Here is a 17388-nt window from a genome sequence, read left to right as displayed (position 1 = left end):
AATGCCAATATGGAGATGAATCAGATACTGGAACTAATGACAAGGATTTCAAAGGAGGTATCATAAAAATGCTTCAGGGGCTTCCCTGGCTTTCCAGTGGTTAAGACTCCACACTTCCAATGCAGCGGGCGTGGGTTCAATCCCTGGTCAGGGAACTAAGATCCCACAAGCCACACGGCACGGCCAGAAAAAAAAAAAAAAAAAAAAAAATGCTTCAGCAGTCGTTTACAGATTCACGTGAAACAAATAAATGAAAAATCTCAGAAAATAAATAGAAGTTATTGAAATAAATCAAATGGGAATTATGGTATTATGAAAAATACAGTAACCAAAATGGAAAACATGCTGAATAGGCTCAGTAGTAGAGCAGAGATGACAAAGCATAGAATCAGTGAACTTGAAGACTAATCAACAGAATATATTCAAGCTGAACAACAGAGAGATAACAGACTGAAAAAAATGTGAACAGAGCCTCTATCATACCACCTCTATGGATATGGACCAGCGGACTTGAAATGTTTTGGCCTCAGGACTAATTTACACGTTTTTAATTATTGGGAATTGGGGGTTTTCTAATACTTTCTACATTAAAATTGAAATTTTAAAAACATATTTACTAAATTGTTGTAAAATAGCAATAATAAATTCATAGCATGTTAATATAAATAGCATATTTTATTGAAATAACTATATTTACTCCCCTCACCCAAAAAAATGTAAGAAAAGTAGCATTGTTTTACACTTTTGCAGATCTCTTTAATATCTAGCTTAACTAAAGACGGCTGGATTCTCATCTCTGCTTCTGCATTTAAGCTGTTGCTATAGGTTGTTTTAAATATAATATAAGAAAAAATCTGGGTCATACACAGATACGTAGTTGGAAAATGGAGGAATATTTTAATCAGTTTTTTGTGTAATTTTGGATATTCTTCTTCGATACTACTTTAAAACTCAACAAATGGTAGTTTTTATAAAGACTGGTTGCAATTCCGAGTCTGAAACCACATCAATGAACTCTTCAGACCCGGTTACATTAAAACCCATTGGTCTATCTCACGCTTTCAATTTCTTTTACCACGTGTGGTTTACAACATCATGCGTCAGATATTTGAAAAATATTAGTTTACTGAGTTCTAAATGTGCGCATATTTCATCATACAATATCCAAAAAATCACATTTGTTAATACCAATATCTATCATCAGAAAACTCTTTTACTGTTGGTAAGTTGTTAAGCTTATGATTTAGATACAAATTTCCTGGTGTTCTAATTCTCGCTCTGAAAGCTCAAATTTTATCACTGGCAAGAAATATTGACAGTTTTGCTTGAAAATTTCAGACTCACTTTGTTCATTTTCAAGAAAATGTCTGCCATACATACAAGTCTGAAAACCATGTTTATTTCTGTCTTTCACGTAAAAACGGTGTTCCATGAAAAAAATGGCTAGTTCATCTTTCAGCTCAAACACGTGCACAAGCACATTCCTCAAGATAAGGATCGTACATCACTTTGCAGCAGAAGCACCTCAGGAGAACTTTCTACTTCATCACCCAGAAAACACGTACCCACATGTCAGTATTTCACTACGTTAATAAGTGTTATTGCTTCACCAAGGACATTCTTAAGTAAAACTAAGGGCTTCTGGGTGTTTGTGTGTTTGTCTGTTTCTCCTATTGCAAGTGTGTCAGTGAGGAATACAATGGCCATTGTTAGAGTTCGGTGCCACTGCTAGATTTGTAGTCAGGCACCAGCAGTTTCACCTGCCATTGCTTTTGCACCACTAGGGCAAATATCTACACCGTGAAAAAAAGAAAATGATATCTTAGTGTTATTACAAAAAGAGATTTGACATTGAGGCCCCCAATGAAAGGATCTGAGGGCCCCAAGAGTCCCCTTACACTTTGAGAATCACTGCAACAGACTATAATTTGACGTAATAGACATGATTCCAGCAGCATTTCGGATCAAGAGAGAACAGGAAACTCTGTCAAAACACTGTATTTAGGGGCTTCCCTGGTGGCGCAGTGGTTGAGAGTTCACTTGCCGAAGCAAAGGACGCGGGTTCGTGCCCCGGTCCGGGAAGATCCCACATGCCACGGAGCGGCTGGGCCCGTGAGCCATGGCCCCTGAGCCTGCGCGTCTGGAGCCTGTGCTCCGCAACGGGAGAGGCCACAACAGTGAGAGGCCCGCGTACCGCAAAGTCCCATGACAAGGAGCACAAAGTGTGTACAGAGTAGACCTTGAGTAAATGTGCTGATTGATTGATACGTACAGTCTGGAATTCAGTCACTAAGGTAATATGCTTATTAAGTATGCATTTTTCTTTTTATACTCAACACACCTTGACTTATTCTGGTGCGTTTAAAATAAAAATCAATGTGGTCCTTGTCGGTGTCTTCCCTTCCAGAAACCAATATTCCACCACATCACTAATCACCTCCTATCCCTCCCCGTTCACTTCATTCCTAAGTAACCAGAAAGCATTATGACTCAGCAATTTAAAAGTTTAAAGACTTCCTGAGGGCTTCCCGGGTGGCGCAGTGGTTGAGAGTCCGCCTGCCAATGCGGGGGACACGGGTTCGTGCCCTGGTCCGGGAGGATCCCACATGCCGCGGAGCGGCTGGGCCCGTGAACCATGGCCGCTGGGCCTGCGCGTCCGGAGCCTGTGCTCCGCAACGGGAGAGACCACGTCGGTGAGAGGCCCGCGTACCGCAGAAAAAAAAAAAAAAATCAATGTGGTCCTTGTCGGTGTCTTCCCTTCCAGAAACCAATATTCCACCACTAATCACCCCCTATCCCTCCCCGTTCACTTCATTCCTAAGTAACCAGAAAGCATTATGACTCAGCAATTTAAAAGTTTAAAGACTTCCTGAGGGCTTCCCGGGTGGCGCAGTGGTTGAGAGTCCGCCTACCAAAGCAGGGGACGCGGGTTCGTGCCCCCGTCCGGGAGGAACACACATACCTCGGAGCGGCTGGGCCCGTGAGCCGCGGAGTGGCTGGGCCCGTGAGCCATGGCCGCTGGGCCTGCGCGTCCGGAGCCTGTGCTCCGCAACGGGAGAGGCCACGCCGGTGAGAGGCCCAAGTACCGCAAAAAAAAAACAAACAAAAAAAAACTGAAAGAGTCTTTTTAAAACTTTTGAGGAACAGAGTCCAGCATCCGAAGCAGTGAGGGGCCCAAGTTAGGAAGCACCAGGCTTCCCGTCCCACAGGGATCACTCGTTCTGGACCCCACCTCTCGGGTTCCCGCACCCTCCTCTGCCCCAGACCCTCCTGGTGCAGGTTCTCACAAGAGGGCAGAGCGGGGCCCGGCCTGTACCTGGCGGGTAATACCGGAGCAGGAGGCCCTTGAGCTTCATTCTCTCGCCGGGGAACCACCGGCCGACTGACTTGGTCGTCATGGAAACGGCCAAACAGCGGAAGGCGCCGGCGCGCATGCGCGCGCGCCGCAGAAAGCTCCCGGGACTCGGGGCCTAGAGCCCAAGATCTTGGGGTGCATCCTGAAGCTCAGGCGTCCCGGGGCTGGCGGGGGGGTAGGGGGTCCGGGATATGCTCGGGCGCAGAGCGCGCCCTGCCCTCCCCCCCACCTACATCTGCCTCGGGGTTCCCGAGGGCGGGCGCCGGGTTCCGGGAGCCGCTCAAGGAGTGCGCTCCTGCCCGCGCCGCGGCCACCGGAATCTACACCCTTTGGTGTCTGGGGTGGGTGGGACGAGGGCCACTCGTGTCTTCAGTAAGGGAGACCTCACAAGGGGCGAGGCGCGGCCGAGGACCAAGGGCCTCAGCTACAGTCTGGGCCACACGCACTTTAACCCATTGGGTTTCCAATACTGAAGGGTGGGAGAAATATCCCGCGCTCGGTTACTGTTCTCTGCCCCTCATGCCCTGTCCCTGTCCTCACAAAAGAAAAATGACCTCGACGTAATCGCCTACATTTCCAGTGCCATGCACTGCGCCAAGCGCTCTATCCGGTATACTCACAGTGCACCCAAGGTCACAGAGAAGCAGGTGGGAAGGCAGACGTGTCAGAAGCCTATACCTGGAAGCCTCCACCTATGGAGGCTGCACCTATGCTCCTAACCCTGGGTTTAAGGCTTTGGAGGCCTTCTTTTGACTTGTTCTGCTTCTTGCCAGCATGGGTTCTTTGCCTGGCATGTTGAGTTTCCATCAGGAAGACTGTGGACGGGAAGAGTCAGCTAACCAGATTGTCAATTTCCTTTAAGGAATTTGGCCTAAATCCCTAAATTAGAATTTCCCAAATTTAAGCAATTCCTGAGTTACGTTCATAGCCTTGGGCCACAGCGCCTTATCAGCTGCATACCTAAGGGTTTTCTTTAAGTTCTTACAATTTCTCTGAACTGGCTCACTTGTTCCACTTCACATTTTTTAAGGTAATTTAAAAGAAAACTGTTGTCAATACTGTGAATTAAAATTTTGTATAATTCTTAATGAGGAGCAGCAGGTAACTATAAAAATAAATTCAATTTTTAAAAATACTATTGAATCACACCGGTCAGAATGGCCATCATCAAAAAATCTAGAAACAATAAATGCTGGAGAGGGGGTGGAGAAAAGGGAACACTCTTGCACTGCTGGTGGGAATGTAAATTGATACAGCCACTATGGAGAACAGTATGGAGGTTCCTTAAAAAACTAAAAATAGAACTACCATACGACCCAGCAATCCCACTACTGGGCATATACCCTGAGAAAACCATAATTCAAAAAGAGTCATGTACCACAATGTTCATTGCAGCTCTATTTACAATAGCCAGGACACGGAAGAAACCTAAGTGTCCATCATCGGATGAATGGATAAAGAAGATGCGGCACATATATACAATGGAATATTACTCAGCCATAAAAAGAAATGAAATTGAGTTATTTGTAGTGAGGTGGAAGGACCTAGAGTCTGTCATACAGAGTGAAGTAAGTCAGAAAGAGAAAAACAAACACTGTATGCTAACACGTATATGGAATCTAAGGGGAAAAAAAAAAAAGGTCATGAAGAGCCTAGGGGTAAGATGGGAATAAAGACACAGACATACTAGAGAATGGACTTGAGGATATGGAGAGGGGGAAGGATAAACTGTGACAAAGTGAGAGAGTGGCATGGACATATATATATACACTACCAGACGTAACATAGATAGCTAGTGGGAAGCAGCCGCATAGCACAGGGAGATCAGCTCGGTGCTTTGTGACCACCTAGAGGGGTGGGATAGGGAGGGTGGGAGGGAGACGCAAGAGGGAAGAGATATGGGAACATATGTATATGTATAACTGATTCACTTTGTTATAAAGCAGAAACTAACACACCACTGTAAAGCAATTATACTCCAATAAAGATGTTAAAAAAAATACTATTGAAATACTTTATGCTATTGCCTGCCAGACTGCAAAAAAAAGGCCTTTCCTTTCTTTCTTTTTTTTTTAAAGGGAAAAATTAGCAACTATTTGAAATTTTCAAGACAAGCTAGCACACAACTGAACCTTTTTACTTCATGTACTTGGAATGTTGGAGAGATATTGAAATTAGAAAGCCTCTGCTGCTAAGTGATACAATTAAACCTAATACAAACGGACAGCACATAAAAGTCCCCGCATCCCACCAGCAGTGATACAATTAAACCTAATACAAACGGACAGCACATAAAAGTCCCCGCATCCCACCAGCAGTAAGCATCCGACACTTGGGAAGCGGGGAAGCAGATGAAATCTAAGACACCTTCTAGCTCAAACTTTCCCCTCATGATTAAGACTCTGGAAAGGGTTTAAGTAGGGAAAGGCAAAGAGCTCATCTGTAGAAATGAGGGGTTCTCCAGTAGATTTCGTTCACCCATGTTATTGCTTATGCTTGTGCCATTTAAAATGAGGCCTTTGGAAAAATAATAACTTTAGAGAAATCTGGTAGACACCCTTTAACCACTTGATCAAAGCTAACGTCACCAATATTGGGACAAACTGACATCTGTATCTCCATTACAATGCACTGCAAAGGACAGAGCAATTCTCTGGAATTTCTGCCCACGATGCATTGCCTGCCTCTAATCATGAGGAAACATCAGAACAACCAAAAACTGAAGAAATTGTACAAAATAACTGTCAAGGTCAAGAAAGAAAAAGGTAGACTGAAAAACTACTCCAGATTCATGCACACTAAAGAAGTTGAACAACTAAATGCACTGAGTGACCCTGGATCCTAGACCAGAAAAAAAATACTTATAAAGGACATGATTGGGACCACTGGATGAAATTTGAATAGGGATTGAGGTTTAGAGTATATTTTATTAATATTATATCAATATTATTTCCTAATTTGATCATTGTACTGTGGTTATGTAAGAGAATGTCCTTGTTCTTAGGAAAAACCCACTGACTTATTTAGGGATCAAGGGGTATGATACCTGCAATCAACTCTCAAATGGTTTTGAAAACTTATGTGTAAGTATAGACGTGTGTTGATAGAGCCAATGAGCAAAATGTTGAATCTAGGCGAAGGGTTCCTTTTGGGGTATTCCTTGAGTACTCTTGTAACTTCTCCATAAATTTGAAATTATTGCAAAATAAAAAGAGGCCTTTGTTTCCCACAGGCCAAGCCAGCTTCAGAACATTCTGGGATATCAGTGGCAATCACAGAACTATTTGGCTCCACTTTTGTTCTGTTAAGAGAGTCCAAGTTCAAGTACACTCCCTGTTTCACCCCTAATTCCACCTCCATCTTCCTCTAATTATAGGACCCAAAGCCTCCATCATTGTTGCCTACCCTTCACCACTCCCTCCATTTTCACGAGTTCCTGTCCTCCCTAAGTGGCTCTTTTCTTCCTGTTCCAGGTGAAAGATTTTCCCTACTTCCTCGAACCAAACTTTTAAGTGTTGTCCTTTGCTTTTTTAAAAAAAATTCCAGCTCTGCAGCTTTTGACATCTCTCCCTTTGCTCAAGGAGCATAAGCAAAGTTCTCCCACATAAGAGGTTAGAGAACCTCCTAATCATCCCCCGTCCCATGATATCCAGAGCTCAGAGCACAGTTCCTTGGAAATGACGTCCATTCTTCCCATAGCCCATGCCCACCGCAGCCCTCACCTCCATCTTTGCTTGAGTGTCATTTATCTGGATGTCCAAGCACCCTGACTGTCCATTCAGTTTCCAAAGTTCTTCTCACAATTTCTCCCAAGGACCTCTCTGCTAATAAGACTCCTAGTATTCTGACTTAACAGCCCAGAATCCTGGTACCGAATATGTCCCCATCCCCCTTTCTAGGAAGGCAGTAGGGTTATATGCAAATGAGGTGGTGATCCAAAGAGAAGTCATCAAAGGTCCTGAGCGCAGGCAGATTTCTCTTTTGGCCTTGGCAGAAGAAGGGGTTAAAGCTGTGCTTAATTGACTCACCATCTACTCATTCCTGGAAGCTCCTGCATGAATCTCTCAGCCTGAGGAAATAACTGTTGCACTTTAAATCACCCCCAGGGGAGGGCCATTAGTCTCAAATGATGTACAAAATTTTGCAAAAACAAAACTCCTACATTATCCTGGTGATGGGAGCGTATCCCGGTGTGTAGAGCACTTGGTAGGACTTTCTCACAGGGCTTTTAGAGGCCGCCCTAAAAGTTGTAAAATACTTTTAATCAATTCATGGCATCCTGTGTTGATCTGAACGTTGACTCATAGATCAACAATTGCAATTCATATGGATTTGTACGTATGAATGTAATATTGACCCTGGGTTTCTTCCCACTGACACCTGCCTTGACCAATCAGAAACTGAAAAGTTAGCATTAATGTTATTCACCCAAATCACTTCAGTCCAATGCATGGAAGCCATGCTGAACTTCAGTTCTCACAGTGTGTCCCCAGACCAGCAGCAGTAGCATTACCTGGGAACTCGCTAGAAATGCAAATTCCTGCCCTACCTCACACCGCCTACAGAATCAGAAGTGCTGGTAGTGAGGCTCAGCAGTTCATGTTTGGATAAGTTTTCCTGGTGATGCTGATGAATGATGAAGTTTGAAAGCCACTGCACAAGTGTAATAGGTTCCATTGGCTTGGCCAGGCCTGATTGAAATTGGATACCCTCTCCCTGCAATTAGGCCCTTTGTGTATTCTGAACAGTCTTCCCTGATTGTCAGGGACAGTAAACTGGTTGCTCAGATGATGTGAATAAGACCCAGAAACAACATGGGAAGAGACTGGAATTCTTTGCATACTTGTGTTTCAGGTGCTCCAGTGCACTGAGAGAGACCAATGGACATCAGACTAGGGTGGGAGAAGAAGGCTCCTGGGAGGGAAGATGGGGAGAGAAGAGGATCCCTACGCATGGGAGAGGGAGAGAAGCAGGGGGAGAAGGATGACGGGAGGGAGGCGGGAGGCGGTCTGGGGGATCCAGATTCAGCACTGACAAAGGACAGGTGGTGCAGGAGGGGTTCCAGTTACCTGCCCCAGCAAGCCCCCAAGCAAGGAGCTGCACCAGGGCAGAGACACACTGATGACACATCCCTTTTTATTTTCTTCCCATCCTGCCTCCATCCCACTGAAGGGTTCACAAAGCCTCTGACCTTACTTGGGACCAGAAAACTGGTGGGCCAAGGTCTACTGACTGAATCATTCAATCAGTATGTGTTGAGGACCTATGAGTCCCAGGCATGTTCCAAGTACAAGGGATCTAATTCTGAAAAACTATTTCAGGGGACTCATTCATAGAAAGAATCAGACTTCAGGTGGGTTTGAAACTATTGCGTTTTTGGAGAGGGGGCACGTCTCTAGGTGAGACCACATTTACATTCACAGAAAGGCTACTAGTGAGACACGCAGATCGCACCAGCAGGGCTGATTGACATAGATTTGCCACTTGTAATTCCTTAGAGCAGACTGCCTGACTGGAAGCCTGGCTCTGCCATCTACCAGCCGTGTGCTCTTGGGCAAGGTCTGTAAACTCTATGGCTCCAGTTTCATCACCGGAAAGATAGGAATGATCACAGTATCGAATAATAGAGCTGTTCTCGCTGAGTCTGGCTCAATCAAAAACACTCCTTAAGTATCAAGGGTGGTAATGCTAACAATAAGCATTTATTATCCTACAATGTTTCAAACTGGGGAAAGGGTGTGTCCATAGTGTTCTTATTGGACCTGATCATTTGGATCGACAATTATTCTGATAATCACTTACATTCAACTTGGAGTCCTTTGTATGATAGTTAACAACAGGTATACCTTACGACTTATGTTAATTAGTATTAGTATAGTTGGTATAAATATTAAAACTAGCTCACGTTTCTTAAGATGTAACTACTTTCTCTGTAGACCCAAATAGATTTGTCTTCTTAAAGAAACGGCTGGTGGGGATTCAATAGAAGCATGGAGAGGGTTCTATACCTTAACAAGTCTGGAGATAGTCCAGGCTTGGACTGAACAGAACAATGGACAACAGATGTTAAAGGACCTGAGAATGTCCGGAACATGAACAAGGAGACCTGTGGTGGGCATGATGCTACCTTCCATGTCTGGCACATAGTAGGTCCTCCATTAATGCTTGATGCTCAAGAATCTGGAGGATGCATTTGGAAGAGGAATGAGCTGATTAAGTGCACGTGGAGGGTAGGGCTAAAAGAGCCGGATGCGCAAAGGCAAATTTCAGCTCAATATAAAGAATTTTGTGCCAGGGGGTCCAGTAATGTGTCCTAAAGTACTGAGAATTTCCCAGCACGGGAAGTGTTCTAGCTGAGGCAGTTTGTCCAGCTGCCAGAATTATTGTAGAACACAGTGCTAAATTAGCTGAGGGACAGGGCTAGATAAGAGAGGTCTGATTTCCCTTAGGATGCTACGATTCCATGATTTTGTGCTGTCTGTGTTTTTAGAAGAGAATAAATGTGGAAAGGTGAACAACAGTGGATTGCTAGTTGGAAGACAGAAGTTCCAACCCTGGCCTTCACATCAATGACCTACCTTTAAGAAAGTCAGTTGTCCTTCCAACCCTTGGTTACTCATTTGTAAATCACTCTCTTTCATTCCACGCAGCTTCAGCGTACCACGACTAGCTTATTCATGCTCGGAGCTTTTATTCTTGTCATTCTTTCCACCTGATAAGCCTCCCACATCCTCTGTTCTGAAATCTTACCAGGCTAGAATCACCTTCTCCACAGGCTCAATTCAATTCAATACAACAGTGTGTGGTAAGGAAAGGTTTCACAACACAGACTCTGAATTATTCCTACCAGGCAATTCCTGCCTTAAGCCCCCATTCAGAAGGCTGCATCTGGACACTCTCAGGTAAATTCATATGACCCCAGTAATTCCTCAATCATTTCATGTTTAAAACAATGTTACCTTCGGAGCTGTTGTTTTTTCTTCCTCCAATGGAGTTTATTCTAAACTAGTGAGGGGTCTTGCACAATAGCCACATTTTATGGATTGATGGAGAAAAGGCCTGAAATTCTCAGTCTTGGTTATCCCTGGTCCTGGGCTCCTAGTTGCCTTTATAACCCTCCCCCTGCTTGTCAGTGTGCCCCCTGCCACCCTGATGAAGCCAATTGCCGAGATGTAACCATGTCCCGCTTTGGGCCCCAGCTGGACCGCCCACTGCATATCACCTTTGTATTTCCTCCTCTAGGCCAGGGGACCTAGAAGTCTCTCTAGCTCTTTGTTAATTTCCACGCATCACTAAGGGGTCCTGCAAACTTTCAGTTATCTAAAATCACCAGATTGACCAGGAGAAGCTGGGGGGCTCTCTCCAGTCTGCATCGAGAGGCCATTTCTACCCAATTTCCACCCATTTCTGTGATTCGTGAAAGCTCCTTGCTTGTAGGATTCCAGTGTCATTTCAGGGAAGCTTGGCATTATTCTGCTTGGCTACCGGAACTCCAAAGACGCTCCTCTCTCACCCCCCCACCTCTCACCATAAGGAACTCTCTCCATTCTTCCTCTCTTTACCCAAATGAAAGGGTCATTTTCTAAATATGCTGGTGAGAGTGGTGCTGGGCGTTCGGGGGTGGGACTGGTTTACAGTCAGTTTGCTGCTGCCCTCTGCCTGCCTGAGAAAAAGGCCTCTGTTAGTCTTGGGAATTATTGGCAAGCAGGTAAACACATCGAGCAGAGCTTTATTTAGTGCCAGCGCCAGCAAAAGCCATGCCTTTGGACAAATTATAACAAGGGGTCACCTCTGGCTTGGAGGTTTATAAAGGTATCTCTTCACCGGTCCTGAGCCTCTAAGGCCAGGCTTAAAGGGGCACTCCCACAGCTGGCAGACCCAAGATGAGCATGGGCCAGGTTTCCCCCCAACTCATGGTTCCTGGCAGGGCTTAGTGGGCTGTCCAGACTGCCTGCAGTCCTCCACTCATGCCCAGGGGAGTGTTGGTCCTTACAGCCGAGCTCACACAAAAGCCTTGACCCCTCTAAACCTCCCTACGTGGCGCGTTCTCTACTGCAGTGCATTTGCGTGCAAGCTCCTTTTCAATGCAGAAGAAAGTGGAGAAGATAGCATGCCACACGGTTCAGTTAGACTTGCCAAGAGTCACACTTTCGTTGAACATAGTTGGTGACACTGTTCTCTTCAGGGAGACTTCGTGGCCTAGAAAAGAGGCAAACAGGAGCCAGAGGATTTTGAAGACTGAATGGTAGTTCTGCCACTTATTAGCTGAGTAGCTTTTCAAACCCCAGTTTTTTCACTTACAGCGGGGATAGTAATAGTACCCGCCTCATGGGACTCTTGCAGAGATTCAATGAAGTGCACTGTGTACCTCTTTAAATTGGTAGGCACCTAAATGTTTTTAAACCTCATGCTGCAGCTATCTGCCTCTATAACTGAATTATCTAACTCCGGAATACTTACATGCGCGATATATCTAACCATCTGTTCAAAATAAAATATCACTTTGAGGGATTTTTTACAATCCTGTTATGGTTATTTAGCGGCTAAGCAACCCATTGGCAGCAGGGGGCAGCAGTGTACATATGTTATAGATGAGCAGTTTCGCTTGTCTCCTTTCAAAGTTCAGAGCCAGGGTCCAACCAGAGGGTAAGGTGTGTGCCGAGAACACACCTTTCTCCTGTCTTCACGAAACCTGTCTTGAGAGTCATTCCCTGGATATACCAAAACAGTCCAGAAGACAGATTCTTATTTCTTTTATCTTTTTACAATTTTGTATTTATTTGTTGAGGTTTTGTAATTGGAAAGTGTTCTTTTTGTTTTGAGAGCATATTCAAGATTGGTGAGGTAGATTTTGTTGTTGTTGTTTTCTATTGCATTTAACTTTCCTTATGTGTCACTGCGGTATTCTTAATCATAATTTAATATATTTGAGAGTGACAAGAAAACATAATTTTTGAATGTATAATAAAATAATGATAATTTTAGGCGGCATAGCTATAAGAAGTCAAAACGTGTAATTTGAATAGCCATGCTAATGACATGCAAATATGTTAGCAATGGCAACAATAATAGTTAACATTTACTGAGTACCTATTTTATGCCAGGCACTGGGTTAAGTGTATCACGCAAATTATTACCTGATTTAATCTTCACAAAACCTCTATGAAGTAAGGACGATGCCCATTTTACAGATGAGAAACTGAGGTTCTGAGAGGATACGATAGTTTGAGATTCCTTCTCCCTGTTTCTGGCCTTTATAAGTAGTTCTTTTATTTGACCAACTCTTTTGCTTGCCTTCTAGTCTAAAATTTTTATTTAAAAAAACACTAAAATTATATTTTCTCCTGCCTCTCTTTTTTACGAATGTAGCACTTTTATCGTGAATAAAGAACTGCTTATAATACTGCTTTCCCGAGATGAGTCTGTGTCAACTCAAGAGCCACTGTTCCTGCAGGGCTCATGGTACAGTGGCTAACAGACTCCATGACCGTGAGAGCGCGGCTGCCTCTCAACTAAGATTTTGACTTCACATGCGCCTATTGAATTGAATACACGGTTGCTAAAAAGTAATACTTTAAAACAGAAAGAGAATCAAACTGCTCTTATTTTGTTTTGTTTTCCATGGGAATATATACAAAAACACTTTTGAAAATAAAAACTTGTGAGACCTATGGTGCTATTCTTCTTTTTTTTATGGTGCTATTATTCTTTTTTTTTTATGGTGTTATTATTATTTTTTTTTATGGTGCTATTATTCTTTTCTTTTCTTTTTTTATGGTGCTATTATTCTTGCTGTCATTGCTGTTGTTATCTTTTTTCCCAGGACTTAAATCTCCTTCCCAGCATCTCAGTGTAGCAATAATTGTGGGTAATTCTGGGAAGGTATAGCTGACTATCTCAGCTGATCTGCTATAGGTGGGGCTCCACATCTTTTGTCTCTCACTTCTCTTTCTCTGACCCCATTGACACTTCCTTCTCGAAGCTTCTTTTGCTTCCTCCTGCATTTCTGATCTATTTCTCTCTCTCTCATGTTTTAGTCCCACATTGCCATCTCCAACACAGCCTACGTAACAGCATCCTTGTCCCAAACCATCTCCTTTGCAGAGACTTCCTGTTCTCTTTTTTCTCATATTTAATCAGCTGATAAGTCCTTTTGTTTCCGAAACTCTTACTTGGCCACTTTGGCAGAGCTGACATCTTGGCTCACTCAGTTCTCTTTTCTCTTACTGGTAGGATGGAGAGGACAGAAACTTGCCCTCAGTGAAAAAGACCCTGATGCTGGATAAGAATTCTCCCTCTCTGCCTACCACGCTCCCTCCTGCCACACCGTCTGCCTCATGCATTGCTGTAGGTTGAATATGTGTGTCCTCCCAAAATGCATCTGTTGAAATCCTAATGCCAAGTGTGATGGTATTAAGAGGTGGAAACTTTGGGAGGTGATTAGGTCATGAGAGTGAGCCCTTACGAGTGAGATTAATGTCCTTTAAAAGGAAGTCAGAGAGAGAGCTCCCTAGCCCCTCCTCCCATGTGAGGACACAGCAAAAAGCTGGAAGGGGGCCCTCACTCAACCATGTTGGCACTCTAGTCTCACACTTCCACCCTCCAGCTCCGTAAGGAATACATTTCTGTTGTTTATAAGCTGCCCAGTCTGTGGTATTTTGTTACAGTAGCACAAACAGACTAAGACATGCATCATCACGATATTCAAACAATGCTGCTACTGAGCACAGCACCATGTACATGCTCAAGAATTAAGGCGGTCAGAATTCCCTGGCAGTCCAGTGGTTAGGACTCGCGCTTTCACTGCCGTGGGCCTGGGGTTCAATCTCTGGTTGGGGAACTAAGATTCTGCAAGCTGCGTGGTGCAGCCAGAAAAAAATTAAAAATAAATAAATAAATAAACAAATAAGTTGACTATTATTTCCCTTTTTAAAAAAGAAAAGAATTAAGGTGGTCAAAGAGTTCTCAGCTCTTCTTACCATAACCTGACCACCTGGAAGCCACTGGCCTACAGAGCACTTAGTTCCAGGGCCAGGTGGAAAGCAGTACTTGGTGAGATTGTGGTGTTTGCCCCTGATGTGGTTATTTGCCCTGAACCAGCAGACATACTGGGTACTGATTTTCCCATAGCTAGAATCCATTGTTCTGGGATCCAAAGGTTGGAAATTAGAGTGGCATCTCTTAATATTCCACCTACTAATTCACTCATAAAAGTTTGATTATCATCTTTTCAAGTGTGGTTTTGCTGATTTAGATGTCTGAATTCCTGGGACAAAATTGTTCCATTAGACACAACGATGTTCCCATAGCTAAGAGCTGCCCTTTGGCCATTTCAGATTCCTGTGTCCCTGGATAAACAGGTAAGAAAGGAGGGTGACCACATTTACTGGGGAGATTAGATCAGTTATCAAGGAGAAATGGAACTCCTGCTAAATTAGGCAGGCAATGGGAAAATATTCCTCAAACCAAGAAATTCTATGGGGACCCCACTTCATGCCACGTCAAGTGGTAAAAATCCATGGAAGACCATGAGAACCAATATAACAAGGACCTCCATGATTCATACCCTTCAGGATTGAAGGTTTGGGTTACCCACTGAATAAAGAACCCTAAACTGATGAGGGGCTGGCTGAAGACAAAGGCAACATAGAACGGGCAGAGGAGTAAGAAAGATACAAGTAACAAATACTCATGATCAGTTGCAAAAAAGGTACATTGTTGTAGCTAACATATTCCTTCTCTCCATTTTATGTCGTATTTTTATCTTTTCTCTCCTTTTTTTCTACTGTTCTACATGGGGCTTAGTTTTCCCACATGTTATAGTATAGCAACCAATACTGTGGTTAAACTAAAGGGGGAAAGACTGACACCCAGAGGTGAACGCTGCATGTGATAACATTTGGAGTCTCTGCTTTGGGGGGAAGTTGAATGTATTCTCATCTGCACAAGGGATGGTTTCATTACAATAATGGGCACATTTTTTGCTGCAGTTGTTGCGATTTGAAAGTTTGTGAGGGAAGAAGGGAATTCATGGGTATCACCAATAGCCAAAGATGTCATCTATGGCAAGAATTGGATATTGGCTCCAGCAAGTGCATCAAGGGGAAATGGAACTCCTGCTAAATTAGGCAGACAATGGGAAAATATTCCTCAACTCAAGAAATTCCAATCCCCTTGTATTGGTGGTATGAGGACTTACTGCAAGCTGGAGCTGAGAAACCCGAGACTACATTTCCCAGGCATCTTTCTACCTCAGGTTTCTCAGAGGACCTTGCCACCCTAGCGGTCTGTAAAAAAGAATGGAGAAAGAAGTGCTTAAACCCAGTCTTGGGCTATGTTCTCAGCTATGATAGAAAGTTTGGAGACAGAGTCAGAAAGATGGGAGTTTGAAGCCCTACTCAGCTACCGCATCCTATGGGAATGTGGGCAATTTCCTGACCTTCTCAGCATCCCGTGGGTATAATGATAACCCCTCCCTGGGAAAACTACCGTGAGACGTAAGGGAGATCATGAGTGTAAACCACCTAGTACAGTACCTGGCACACACACCAAAGCTTGGTTCCTCATCCCCTAACAACTGACAGATCTGTTTGGCAGTTTGGCAACTGGTCATATCTTTTCCCCCAGATACGATGAGTAAAAAATGGGCAACATTTCAGGAAGGAAAAGAAAAGCATCTATGATAGTATCTAACTGGGCATAAAGCCAGGGAAAACATCACTCCAACAAGGATCTGATTTCTTTTTTTCTTTTTATTTCTTTTTAGAAGTAGAAAGTTATCTGGACAAAAGATGCCATTAGAAACTAGGGCCAATAACATGTTAAGACGTTGGACCACATCGCTCTCTAACCAGACGTGCTAGTTAAGTGTTTTATAAGGGGTAGGGCTGTGTTTTGCTGCAGCCCACACCCCTGCTGCCCCGATTCCTCTAACACCTTGACTTACTCCTCTCTTGGAGCAGGAAGGTGCTACTTAATACCTAGCGATAGCCTAGAGTGATCTATTTTTTTAGTACTTTCCAGGGCAAAGTTCCTAAAATATGTTGTTACATGCTCTTCACTTTCATGCTAAAGCAGAACTGTTTGAATTGCTTGTTCTCAGAATTCACCCATGACTTAAACCTACAGAGGTGAAAAGAATAAAAATTCAAACTGTGTTTCTTCACAATGGAAACCACCACTTCTGAAACAATAAAGTGAATTTAGCTTTCAGGGCTGGCTGTCTTGCTCAGGCTATTGTTCTATAAATGTTTTGTATCTGATAATCCAGAGCAGAACAAGAAAGCTATTCACTATCAGGGAACAAAATACACAATGCGTGATAAATCTTCTGTTATAAACTGCTCAGTACTTCCCATGCTCAAGGTGAAGGGAGGAAGTTCACGTTTGAGAACTGGTTTGGAGGAGAGAAGGAACTTATTGTCTCTTTTATTAAAATACTTCATGAACCTAATTAAAGTTGTGTGTCATACTTAAATATTTGCAGACTACATTCATTTGACTCTTCTAATATAACCAGGAATACTGAAACAATGAACTGATATTTAGGTATATATCTATGTAAGTATAGTACTTAGATATTGTTTAATAAATGTAATAATTCCACCTGTTTATTAATGGGGGATATGAAGGAGGTAAAGGGAAGAATGGTGGACAAAAGAGAAAAAGAATAACTAAGACAGATGGTTAAAGAGGAGGAAAAGAGGGGCTTCCCTGGTGGCGCAGTGGTTGAGAGTCCACCTGCCGATGCAGGGGACACGGGTTCGTGCCCCGGTCTGGGAAGATCCCACATGCCGCGGAGTGGCTGGGCCCGTGAGCCATGGCCACTGAGCCTGCGCGTCCGGAGCCTGTGCTCCGCAACGGGAGAGGCCACAACAGTGAGAGGCCTGCGTACCGCAAAAAACAAAAACAAAAAAAAGAAGACAAAGAAAATTGATACAGCCACTATGGTGAACAGTACGGAGGTTCCTTAAAAAACTAAAAATAGAACTACCATACGACCCAGCAATCCCACTACTAGGCATATACCCTGA

General features: G+C 43.7%; 1 protein-coding gene across 5 annotated transcripts in view; it reads right to left on the bottom strand.

The window, feature by feature from the left end:
• Positions 1-17388, bottom strand: part of DAW1 (dynein assembly factor with WD repeats 1) — a gene marked incomplete at its 3' end in the record, with an annotated part of 61843 nt that overhangs the window by 27677 nt on the left and 16778 nt on the right. For 3 of the 5 annotated variants that reach the window (XM_079924091.1, XM_079924092.1, XM_079924090.1), the window contains exon 1: positions 3317-3723. The exons of 1 other annotated variant lie outside the window; for it this stretch is intronic. In XM_079924091.1, the coding sequence (XP_079780217.1) occupies positions 3317-3434 (118 nt within the window). In that variant the 5' untranslated portion in view covers positions 3435-3723. Of the gene's footprint in view, positions 1-2962; positions 3037-3316; positions 3724-17388 lie in introns of those variants that run through there. One more of the 5 variants, XM_079924094.1, reaches the window with a different exon arrangement.

The sequence above is a fragment of the Stenella coeruleoalba genome (assembly GCF_951394435.1).
Source record: "Stenella coeruleoalba genome assembly, chromosome: 6".
NCBI lineage: Eukaryota > Metazoa > Chordata > Mammalia > Artiodactyla > Delphinidae > Stenella > Stenella coeruleoalba.
This window is presented reverse-complemented; position numbering and strand designations above follow the sequence as displayed.